The sequence below is a fragment of the Girardinichthys multiradiatus genome, chromosome 23, assembly GCF_021462225.1.
Source record: "Girardinichthys multiradiatus isolate DD_20200921_A chromosome 23, DD_fGirMul_XY1, whole genome shotgun sequence".
NCBI lineage: Eukaryota > Metazoa > Chordata > Actinopteri > Cyprinodontiformes > Goodeidae > Girardinichthys > Girardinichthys multiradiatus.
The window spans coordinates 48,109,939-48,121,961 of NC_061815.1; the positions used below are offsets into that span (position 1 = coordinate 48,109,939).

Here is a 12,023-nt window from a genome sequence, read left to right on the forward strand (position 1 = left end):
CAAACAATCCACCGAGTGCAACAGCAAAAACAGGAAGTGACAAATACGCTTTACCACACCTTCCCTTTTTTTTGTTCATGTAAGTAAAATTTTTTGACTTCAATATTTGCTTTCCCATGTATTTCTAGCCCTTAATCGTTGCAGTGATTTGTTTAGATGTTTAGATATTTCCGATTTCCAGGAACAGTCCCTGTTTTCGATGATTTGTCCCTTGCTAAAGTGGGCCTGGAAATGTCCCAGATTGTAGCGTTTTACGAAAGAGACAAAAATCTTGCATGTTTAAAAGTGGAAAGCATGAGTTTCGCACATGAGCACCTATTACGGTAGCTGGTCACGCTGTTGTTAACTAATTAAATAATAAAAAAACATTAATATTTACAATTCCATTATACTAGGATGACACCAGTATCTCATCTTAAAATGACCAATTTTATAAGAGTATTATTTTATTTGTTAAAGTTTTTTGGGTGACAAGATAAAATAAGTGGAAGAGCAAATAAAAAGAAAATAATAGTCATGTAAGCATATCACTAAGTTGTGTCTAATTTCTTGTGTTCTAAGAATTTCCCTTCACTATTAGCCTACCTGTGTTCTTTCAATAACCTTGATTAATTGATTCCTAATGTTTTAATAAGTCACCATAATGAAGACAGATTCATATTTAAGAACATATTGCTGAATTAATGTTATTTTAGCCATCACATGGAGTAAGGAGTGGTATGTTTAAACCCTAACCCCAACCTGCTCAAGTTTGTTGTAACTTTAAAACAAAACACAGAACAAATAGGCTAACCTCAAGGCTTAGATGCCTGTTTGCATTAGCTTCATCAGGCAGCCGTTCTACCACCACAAACAAAGCAAAACACAGTGCTCGTACTCTTACTCGTACTCGTCATCTTCCACTTATCGCAGGGGCAGCAGACTCAGCAGACTCAGCAGAGACACCCAGGCGTCCCTCTCCCCAGACCCCTCCCCCAGCTCCTCCGGGGGGAGCCCAAGGCGTTCCCAGGCCAGCCGAGAGACATAGTCCCTCCAGCGTGTCCTGGGCCTCCTCCCGGTGGGACGTGCCTGGAACACCTCCCGAGGGAGGCGTCCAGGAGGCATCCGGTATAGATGCCCGATCCACCTCAACTGTCTCCTCTCGATGTGGAGGAGCAGCGGTTCTACTCCGAGCCCCTCCTGGATGGCCAAGCTCCTCACCCTATCTCTCAAAACACCATGCAATTAATAATATTTAGATTGTTTCTTCCTAAACTAATTTTGAACAAAAAGTTAAAGTAATTCAGGTCATAGGGGTGATCCCGAAATAGGATTTACATTTGGCCAAGTTGATACCTTCCTCTAATGTTCTTGTAATATCCACTCAGTTGATTTTCTGATGAAATTATTATTTTTTTTTATATACATTCTTTTTTTAATGTGTGTTAATTTTAAACCGTTAAACAAACACTAAAGTTGGGACTTGTACATTCAAATCATTGCATCTGAGTCTCATTTCAAAATTCCCCGGTGCTCCAGCAGCAAACCTACTGCCCCATATATCAGCTGAAACATTCATCCTGGAAGGTTAACAGTTGTCATCCTCTTCCTTTAAGTGTTGTCTATTAATTTCTAGCTTACGTATCTTAGTGACATACAAGGTTTACTCAGGTATGGTGGATGAATGAATGAATACCTTTAAAACACCCACACTTTTTGTTGGAGTATAGACTTGGTATTACCACTCAAAGCATGCTGCACAATCAATCTAATCAGTTTTCATTAATTGTTATCAACTTGTTAATGACTCAGCAGCTTTTCAAGAGAGAAATAATAGCTTTGACAAAAGAGGGTTTTTTTGTACACTCACCGAATCAGATTGAATTGTTTCTGGTGCCAAACCCTGTAACAGTCACTTGGATTAAAATGCCTTCCAAACCTTAGAGCTCTCATGAAAGCTTGGTGTAAAGTACTGTAGCTGTGAAGCCAGTGAAAAATAGATGTGAAGATGATGAGTGTTTCTGACTGCATGCTTAGCCCCTCATGTGGTCTAAGAACCTACGCTTTCAAGAGATAGAAATATGCCCCTTTTTCTATTGGGTCGATTTGGCCCGGCTCCACTCCACTTGGTCCACTTAGCGAGAGTTTCCATTACTGTTTTTTCCATACTGGTACATACTTTTTTGGGCCCTGCTTCTAAGCAGGTACGATTGGGGCTGAGTAGAGACTACATGTGACGTGAACAGACTGCTGTTCACCGATTGGTCATGCACTGTATTTAATAACATCCTAAATCAGCTGATCACGCATAAAATCAGCTGTTCAGACGCATAAACACGTCCCACAAAACACAAAAATAATACCACCATGAAACAGCGTGTTTGGTTCTGACATTTATTGACGGTCCTTAAGAGAACCAGCGTCTGCAGGAGGAGGAAGCAGGCAGTAAGCAGCTGCTTGTAATCAGACTGGCTGCATCTGCTGAATGCAAGGAGCACAAAAATTCAATGTCCAAACTAAAACTAACTTTACCACGATCAGAAGTCTGCAGTTTTGCTCTTTAAAGTCCTTGTCCTCATTAGTGCCATGGCTGAAACAAAAACTTACTCATAAAGGACCAAATTGTAACTTCATCAGGCAATCTTTAGAGCTTCACCAGTCCAGACAGCAGCAGCTCTCTTCTGGCTGGGCTGTGGTCCAGATAATTGTCCCTGTGGATCATTTTATACATGAAAAAAACACATGTTAGAAATTTGTAGATAACCTAGTGAGAAATCAATAGACCATAGGCCATATTGTTTTTGTCATTGTCTTTAAAACGACGAGATATCAATGTATTTTACAACCTCAAAAGCTAATCTTTCCTCCTCCATAAAATACTTTACAGTCATATTTAATAAATTAGAATATGTTTTCTGATGAGGCTCATTAAGGCAGATTAAACATATATTTAAACCCAATCTTCCAGATATCTTGACTGATTTATTTTGATTATTCCATGATGTCAACAAGACAGCAGGTTGTTCAAGAAGTGTCCACAGTTGTGCCTCCATTTAACTCAGATGTTGTGAATTAGCTTATGAGAAGCGTTTAAGGCCATGACATCATCTTTCCAAGGTTGTTTAAATGCATAGAAATCTTAGTGCATGTAAACTTCTGAAATTAGTTTCAAATAAGTTCTCTCTTTCATTATTCTGGCATTTACCAAATGCAAATCCTTTTGGCAATCCTAACTGACCTAAAGCAGTTAAAGTTTAATTTGATTTAATGTTAGATAATGAGAAAAAAGGGTGACTTGTCTTTTTATCAGTGCCCGTAAATATCTGATTTTAACTGTGTGACCCATAGCGGCCCATTCTGGCTTAATGACACTGAATGGGTGGCAAGGCTTCTTTTTTACAGCCTCCTCCAGAATAGCTGAAATTCTGACCTTCTTAATCTTTCAGTGGCTTTTGATTTCTCTCAGCTTGACTGGGCGTGAACATGCATCAGCACTTAAGATGGAGGACTCTGCTGCTTTTTGACTTCTGGAGATGTGGGGCGATGAACATCTGAATACGGATCCTTGGTGTCAAACTTGGCTTCAGAAAACAATTATATTGTAAAAATTAACAATGACAAATGAGATAATCTGCTTTGCACAACAGTTACAGCAAAGGGTTTATATTTATCCTGCACCAGCTTGTCTCTCCAACTAGGCAATATCTCAGGCCTGGTCGCTATGGCAACTGTAAAGCCCATACTGGAGAGCAACCAGGACACATTAATAAGCTTAGTGTGAAGTTCTTTGGTTCCTTCTGTTGGTAATAGGCACAAGCAGTAGCTTGGACCTTCAAGGAGCAAATGCCTCTTGTGAAGCACTATGTAAGCAAATTAATCCAACGTTATAAATATGGGCCTTAAATCTCATTAAAACATTCAAAAGAATTGCATCTGTGATGAAAAGAGAAAAAGACAAGTCCAATGCTAGAAACTAGCAGCGCCTTAAAATGCCCTCAGAAAGTGTTTCACCATCTGCTCATTTTTTCCATCAGCTTCATGGCACCCAGTGTTGAGGAATCTCTGCTAGGGAAGGGGTGTGTGTGTGTGTGGGGGGGGGGGATCGTTTGGTTAAAAGCACAGACGAGAACATGACTGGCCAAAGGGATATTATGGAGCTTTGGAAGCTTAGGATTCCCCCACAGACATACTGCCCTCCCCCATTTCCATGCAGTAAATCTCTCATCCCAATTAACAAAGCAACAATAAGCTGATCTGTGGTTATCCAGGACAAAGGTTGGCACTGCGTGTCTGTCTGTTTGCAAAGAAACAGCTGGGCGAAAACTCATGTGCAAGTCAGGTTGGATATTTTCTGTCCAGAGTCAATATCGCATCAGTCTATTTCTATTAATTCACACTAAAAACATGCTTTAGATTCTGGTGAATGTTAAAACACAAAAAAAAAACCTTCTCCCCCTTGACCTAAGGTGGTCTGCACACGTAGCATTCGAAAGAACGCCCAGCAGAGACTGAACTTCCTACACCAACTCAGTAGGTAGAATCTTCCACAGGAGCTGCTGGTCATCTTCTACACTGCCATAAGTCAGGATCATCAGGGCTGATCTTCCCTCCATGCAGGCCTCGTACAGATCTAGGGTCAGGAAAGAGGCAGCTAACATCTCTGCAGACCCCACACATCCTGGCCACAGGTCGACGCTACAGAGTTCTATTTGCAAAAATCAGCTACCATAGAGACAATTTCTTCCCCCAGGCTGTGTCTCTGATAAACACAATGAACACCTCACAGCCTGATGACATATGTTTGCATATTTCCTTTTATAATAAAATGGTTGTACATACACATATATGTATGTATTGCACTTTTTATCTCTTATTTTATTTTCTCTCGTTTATTATTAATATTTGTGTTGTTTGTGCACACAAACCTGGTCAATGAAGCTGGCTCTGATTCTGAGCTTGTGTACCTTGCCTGCATGTTTCTAGTGATACAGCTGTTCTGAGATCTGAAGATCTGAATGCATATATAGTCCTGACCCAGATGTACATATATTATACATACAAGCATTTATTGTAATATTCTGACTTTAACAATGTGTTTCAGACACATCCACTGCACATAGAACTAGAAGAACACAAAACCTTACTGCTTTGCTGCTGGATAATTGATCTAAATCCCAGGCTTCAAGTCTTCTTCTAACAAGATCTTTTCATAAAACCATGTTCCTATTTACAGTTAAAAAAGAAACTTTGGGAAAAGCACAGTTTTTGAGTTTGGAAAACTAAAGGCAACATTTTAAATGTAACTGCATTTTGAAATTTAACTGACCTAACAATCTATCCATCCATCATTTCCTCCATAGTGAATTTGGGTTCTCCTTCCACACTGAAACACCTCAACTGACCCAGAGTTCCACCCAGAACTCTGACAGAACTCTGCATCTGTCTCTAAAGCTGAGTCTGACCACTTTTCATATTTCATAACTTTTATTGTAATCTGTGGATCTAGGCACATGGTTGTTTAATTTTTGGTTTTGCTTGAATTTCATCAGGAATTTAACGAGGCAGATAGTATATACTGGGTCACCTGCCTCAGTATCTTATGCAAATTAGTTGTTAATATGAGCAATTTTATTATTCTTGTTGATTTTAAGTGCAGCTAAGTATTCCCTCCCTGTTAAAACATATGTTTCTTATTTTTAAATGTAACACAATCCACCACTGTCACCATCTCACAGTTTGAAACATTTTTTTTTGCATGTTTTACTCAAGATCTGTTTTTTTTTTACTATTTCTGGATAACATTTGCATCACAATCAAATGTTTAGCAGAAACTCAGAGGAAAAAAGTATCAACACTGTGTCCATTACTTCATACAAACTTTATATCTTATCTGCACATGCTTTACCTGCATCACCTCATGTTAACGCTGTTGAAAGTAATTTCTCAAAACTTTATTCCCACAAACTGGACCTTCTTGTTGACTGTGCAGCCAACCTCTTTACATTTAGCTCTTGTGCTTATTTAGTTGTTTAAAAAAAAGTGTTGACTCAGCAGAAACACTCTGTGGTACAAATCACAATTGCACAACAGAACAAACATCTAAAAGACTGAGAAAGAAAAGACATTGCAATAAATCCAAATAATGCTACTCACTTGGAAAGACAGTTATATAACACCCTACCAACCATTAGAAACACAAACTGTTGCCAGTGTTTTCTACCCTGCTTTAAGGTTCTCTAAATGCTAATGTCAATGATAAAAATTGCGTTCTTTCAGTTCTAATAATTTCATAAGCTTTTAAACACACAACATTGTAACAAATACAACATATTTCTTTTGCAATTCCACATTTTACACAAATGGTGAAAAGCCTAATTTGACTATCAGTGCCTGTGTTTTTTTGACATTGATTAGTTTTCATAAGGATTCTACATCATCAACATGTTTGAACTGCATTATTATTCAATTACAGGTGTCTAACACTTCACTACTACATTTGACACCAACAACAAGAACATCTTGTAGCATTCAGGAACACACAATCTGACCTTTGACCCCTAAAAAGTGCTTTTTTCCAAGGCTTAACATTTCCTTGACGGAGCTCTTAGATTAGCCAAAACAACTTCCTGTCCCAATCCAATGGCTTCCCGAATCTTTTTTAGTCCTTGAATGTTTTTATTTCCCCTGACGTTTTATGATCAGAAATCTTTGCTAAATATATCTGGATAGCTGTCAAGGTATCTCCTGAATAATCTTATGTTTGCTCATTTAGAAATTCAAAAAAAGAGCAGAAAATAATTTAGAATTATTTAGTTTCAAATGATGTGTCTGTTTTATCTTCTTTGTTTTAGTTTTGTATTTTTACTTAAATAAATTAATGACAAATATACATTACTGTGATTTATAATAAAACAAATCTTTTACTTTACGTAATTAATTTAGTTGGTGAATAATTCTTGATTTTGAAACAAATCTTAACTTCGTTCTCATAAAATATTCAGACATATAAAAAAAATGCCCTTTTTTATGTCATCTTTAGTTGTACAAATTCCAGAGTTGAATTTCCAGGGGTTCTAGGTAATGGCCAATTATGTTCTACGCCTGCTTCTTTAAGGCCAATTGAATTAGATTTCTGCTGATTAAACCCAACTCTACTTACATTAAAGGTAAAAACAATATTGTTATTAAAATAATCAGCTTTTAAGGACCTGGACGCCTTCCTCGGGAGGTGTTCCAGGCACGTCCCACTGGGAGGAGGCCCAGGGGACGGCCCAGGGGAAGCTGGAGGGACTATGTCTCTCGGCTGGCCTGGAAACGCCTTGGGCTCCACCCGGAGGAGCTGGAGGAGGTGTCTGGGGAGAGGGACGTCTGGGTGTCTCTGCCGAGTCTGCTGCCCCTGCGACCCGGTCCCGGATAAGCGGAAGATGACGAGTACGAGTATGAGCTTTTAAGGATTAGGTGAAATGGGACCCTGAGAGGTATTTACCAGGAGTTTGTATCTTACTAGCAGAGGACTGAAGTTAAGAAGGGCTGTAATGTTCTTGTAGTAGAATGGGTAACTGTCTGTAAGACTGAGGACCCTGAATGGTTTGAGTTTATAAAAAAAAATATCATATGTTGTCCACTGCTCTTCCAGCCATGGTCCAGGACGGAAAGCAGACATCTTTCTCCCCTGCAACACTTTTCGGTACGCCCTCCAGCATGTTCTGGAACTCCTCTGGGGTCCCCTTCCCAATGGGATTTGTCAGGAAAACTTCCAGTCAGAGGCCACCAAAAGGTATCCTAATCAGATATCTAAAGGACCTCAACTGATTCCTTTCAATGCTGAGGAGCTCCACTCTGAGATCACCTTGAGATCCTGTCCATTAACTCCAATCCAGGATCGGAAACAAGAGGCAGCCCCAGTGGTATTTATCCTTGCAATTGCAACAAGTTGGGCTTTGTACCAAGAATCTTGACATGACTCTGGGTATACAAATGGTAAATGGACTGAACTTCTTTACTGCATTTCCAGTCATACCGACCACTCAAAGCGCTTTACACGTAAGCAACGTCAGGTCATTGGTCTGTGGAACAAAATACATGGGCTAGCGTTAGCTGGGTATTTATATTTAAGATGACCCTCCATTTTGGGTCAAGTATAACTTGTTAACTGCCTCATTGCTGGTATTAGATGTTTTTCATTGTTTTACTAACCTAATTCTGACTGTAGTGAGGTGCTGGGCTGAGTGTTGGAGTGGGAGAAAGAGGCTGCGAAGGCAGGCTGGTGTAACACCACCGAACCTGTCAAAGACGGTGCACTCTGTTACTGCTAGACCATGGATCTGAAAGTGTTTTTTCATGTAGGCTGTGCACCCTCCTTTGTATGATATAATCTTATTGCAAGTGTTGCATTGAGCTGACTGGTCATTTCTTTTAAACCACAGTTTCGGTCGCTGCCACACACATCCTGCAGATTCTTCTTCATTGGTGTTTGGCAGCATCTTCATCCAGTTGGTAGACAAGGTATCGAAACTGAAATTGAAATAAAAAAACCTGAACGGTTCTGGGAGAATTGGAATGTTAGTCCTGGTTTCAGTCAATTCTCAACCCTAATGTGAGCTAACAGTTTCTTCTTTCAACTACTCAGAAGAGGTTGCTTCTCACAGTGTCAGACTCCTCCAGAGGCGTTTTAATAAATTCCAAGTTAAATGCATTGCACAGTTGGCCTATTATAGAAATACAAGGTTGTGCATTTAACAGACGACAACAAAGGCTATACAAAGGAAGAAAAGCAAGGAAAGAGCTCTTTCCAAATGTTTCTACCCCATGGTTATGTTTGCAAATAGTTAGTTGTATGATCTAGTTGTTTTCTTAATACATCTGACCAAAAGTACTAAAACTGTGCTTAAATAATGTCACATAATTAAATAAGGTATGTTTCTGTCTCAAAGGACTTACAGGTGGTTTCTCTTGTAGTCATTTAAGGCATGACAAATGTCTGAAAAGGCTACTAATTACTTTAAAAGCCAAATAAAAATACTCTGATGAAAGACAAATGATGTAGAAATCCCTAATTCTTGTGACACATGCACACATGTATATTATGCTCCAGCAAGCTCAGATTATGGTTTATTACAACATATCTTACTAATACTGATAACACACAACTTTCTGTCATTCTATTACAGTGACTGAATCTCTGTTTCCATGATATCATTCAGTGGATGGCTCGGAGTATCCTTGAACCTCAGGAAGAAAAAACTGTTTTTGGTCCAAAAAATTTAAAGCCACACTGAACCACAATGGATGCAAGTGCAAGTGGTGAGAGGGTTTAGAGCTGCACAATAAATAGATGCAATATTTGGTAGGATACTACATTTCAGGTTTCAGGCATTCAGGCTCTGCATATCGACAGTGCAGTTGATCAGTAGAATAGACTCTAACTAAATTAAAACAACCAAGTAAATTATGAGTAAATCAACCTACACCTATCTACAACACATTGCCACAATGAGGGACTTTCTCTCAAATTAGAACACTGGAAAAGTAGATCATGCTTTCACTTTGTAGGTATGTCAGATTACTGTAATAGTGCCTATGCAAATCTGTAAAAATACAAGGCAAAAGCAGGCAGCTGCAGCTCATCCAAAATGCTGCTGCATGAGTCCTGACCAACAACAGGAAAATGAAGATCACACCAGTCATTAAATCATTGCACTGACTCCCTCTTTGTATAAGTTTAGACTTTTAAAGTCTGCTTATTGGTCTATAAAGCAGTAAATGTTATTGCGTCTGAATGCATTTTGGGGTTTGTTTTTAACCATTAATCATGCAGACCTCTCAGGTCATTGGATCACTGTGGAAACCTGAGATATGCAGCTGTGTTGGCTCCGTTGAATCAGGACTGAAAACATTACTGTAAACTACAGCTTTAACATAGAAGTCAGATTAGATTAAAATTATTATTATCGGTTTATTGTTATCTGGTTTTTGCTATTTGCCTGTTGTAAAGTTGTGTATTACTGTTGTGTTCTCTTTATGTGGGGCTAACATTTTACTATGATTAAGGTTATTGTTGTAAATGTTTTTTTTTTTGTTTTTTTTACCTCTGTTTCTTTTTCTATTCCTGTAAACAACTTGGAATTACCTTGTGAATAAATGCTGCTATACAAACAAAGTATAATTGTCTCATTTTCAAATCACTAACTGTGTAAATAAAGTATGCCTCTTTGAATATGAACGATATAACACACAGTACACCTACTTGGTGATTGTGTAATTGAATCAGTATGACTAACGAGATTAGAAAAATCCTATTTGGAAATCAGATGCCCCCTCCCTGGTTTAGGGTGGGAATGAGTTCATGCAGTAGAGCTACAGTTTCTGTGAGGGCGGAGATGGTTGATAATGGGTGTAACCATTCTGTCTGGAAGTAAGGGGTGTTTAAAACAAGTGATGTTCAAACAAACTCAACATGACTGTGTACATGACACAGGCTGAGGGTCTCAACTGACCCCAGTCTAAACCTTCGGCATGGTTCAATGTTTTAATTCCACATTTTCCTGAAACGTGTCTGTTTTTCAGAAATAGGCTTTTGTTACACATTGTCTTTGCTGCCTCCATAAAGACCACCCTCTGCTCAGTGCAAGCCCCTTCCTCCTCCTCCTCCTTCTCCTTCTCTCCCTCCAGCAGGGACCAAAGAGATTTTCAGCTCTTGCCACAGCAGCTCACAATGGACAGCGCCACAAAGAGTCTGTGATTCCTTTGCATCTCCCAGACACTTGACAGAAACCACAGCTGACAGCCAATCTCAGCGTTCACTAGAGTCACCGAGACAGTGGGAAAGTGCTGCAAGAAAAGGAAAGAGGAAGTCTCCTTTGGATTATTTCTAATATATTTAAGATTTTCAGCCTTTAATCCAAGCAGGCTTTTTCTGTAGTGTCTAAAACAGAATCAGAACCATGGAAGAAGACTTGGATGAGGGGCAGACACAAAAAGGTATGCATCCTTTGCATATTTGGTTTGTTGTTTTAAATAAATGCAATAATTGTTTTGCCGGTGGGTCAGCTGTGTCTCCACAGACATTAGTTGTGCAATTGTGAAGAGGCGGGCAGCTGTTTGAGGTAAAGTCTATGTTTAGCACCAGCTATTCACTGAAAGGTGCAGGTCTGTGTGAGCTGCTTGGGTAGTCTGAGGGGTGTGAATGGCTCCAGCCATGGCTGGTCTGTCTTTGTGTGCTCCATGAGGATTTTATGCTTGTCGTGACGGCTCAGAGAGAGACATGCAGAGACGAGAACCAAAACGAGCTTCTGCTCTTATGATCTATCAGCTGCAAGGTTCTGTTCTTTGTGTCCAAATAATGGGTCTTGCAGCAATGCTCTGCATCACTCACTGTGGATTTCATGGAGGAGCTTGCTCTTTCATTTAGTTAAAATAGGAGCAGTGTTGGCTTTACATGAAAGTGGAATTGCTATTTATACCTCACACCCCCCACCGCTTGTTCCTGCATGAATGATTTAGTATATTGTCAGAACACTTTAAGGCAGGGAAGGGAGAAGATGATTTATTTGTTTGTGGGGTGGAACATCTTAAATTATATCGGTATTATAAAAGAAATCTTGAGAAGTCTCATGAACAACAGGCAGCAGTATGCTGCTGTCAAGTCAAAAGCATCTTTCTTTCTGCTTTCCCTCTTCTCGTGAAATTTGCTTCATGGAACATGCATGGCTTCATATGTTTGTGTTTTTCTCCCCTCCTCTCCCTCCCCCCTGCATCTTAACATTCACTCGCACACGAGCTGCAGCAGCTGCCATTGGACCTGTAGTTATATCTGCTTTCTATCTGCTTTCACTCCTGCTGATTACAGTTCAGTAATGCAGAAATAGTTCACTGTAAGAATGAGAGAGGTGGGCAAACCTAAAGGGTTGGCATACTCAAACCAACATACAGCAAATAGAAGGATAACATATGTGTGTGTATGTGGGTGTGTGAACACACTAACAACACAAATGATGAACATATAACAGAGAGAAACACAGGCCTGAGAAATTATTGGACACATA

General features: G+C 39.4%; 1 protein-coding gene across 1 annotated transcript in view; it reads left to right on the forward strand.

The window, feature by feature from the left end:
* Positions 1-10,630: 10,630 nt before the first annotated feature.
* The window catches only part of gpm6aa (glycoprotein M6Aa), a 28,057-nt gene continuing 26,664 nt past the window's right edge, over positions 10,631-12,023 (forward strand). Inside the window, exon 1 of the mRNA XM_047353617.1 lies at positions 10,631-10,959. Within this exon, the coding sequence (XP_047209573.1) occupies positions 10,923-10,959 (37 nt within the window). The 5' untranslated portion in view covers positions 10,631-10,922. The remainder of the gene's footprint in view (positions 10,960-12,023) is intronic.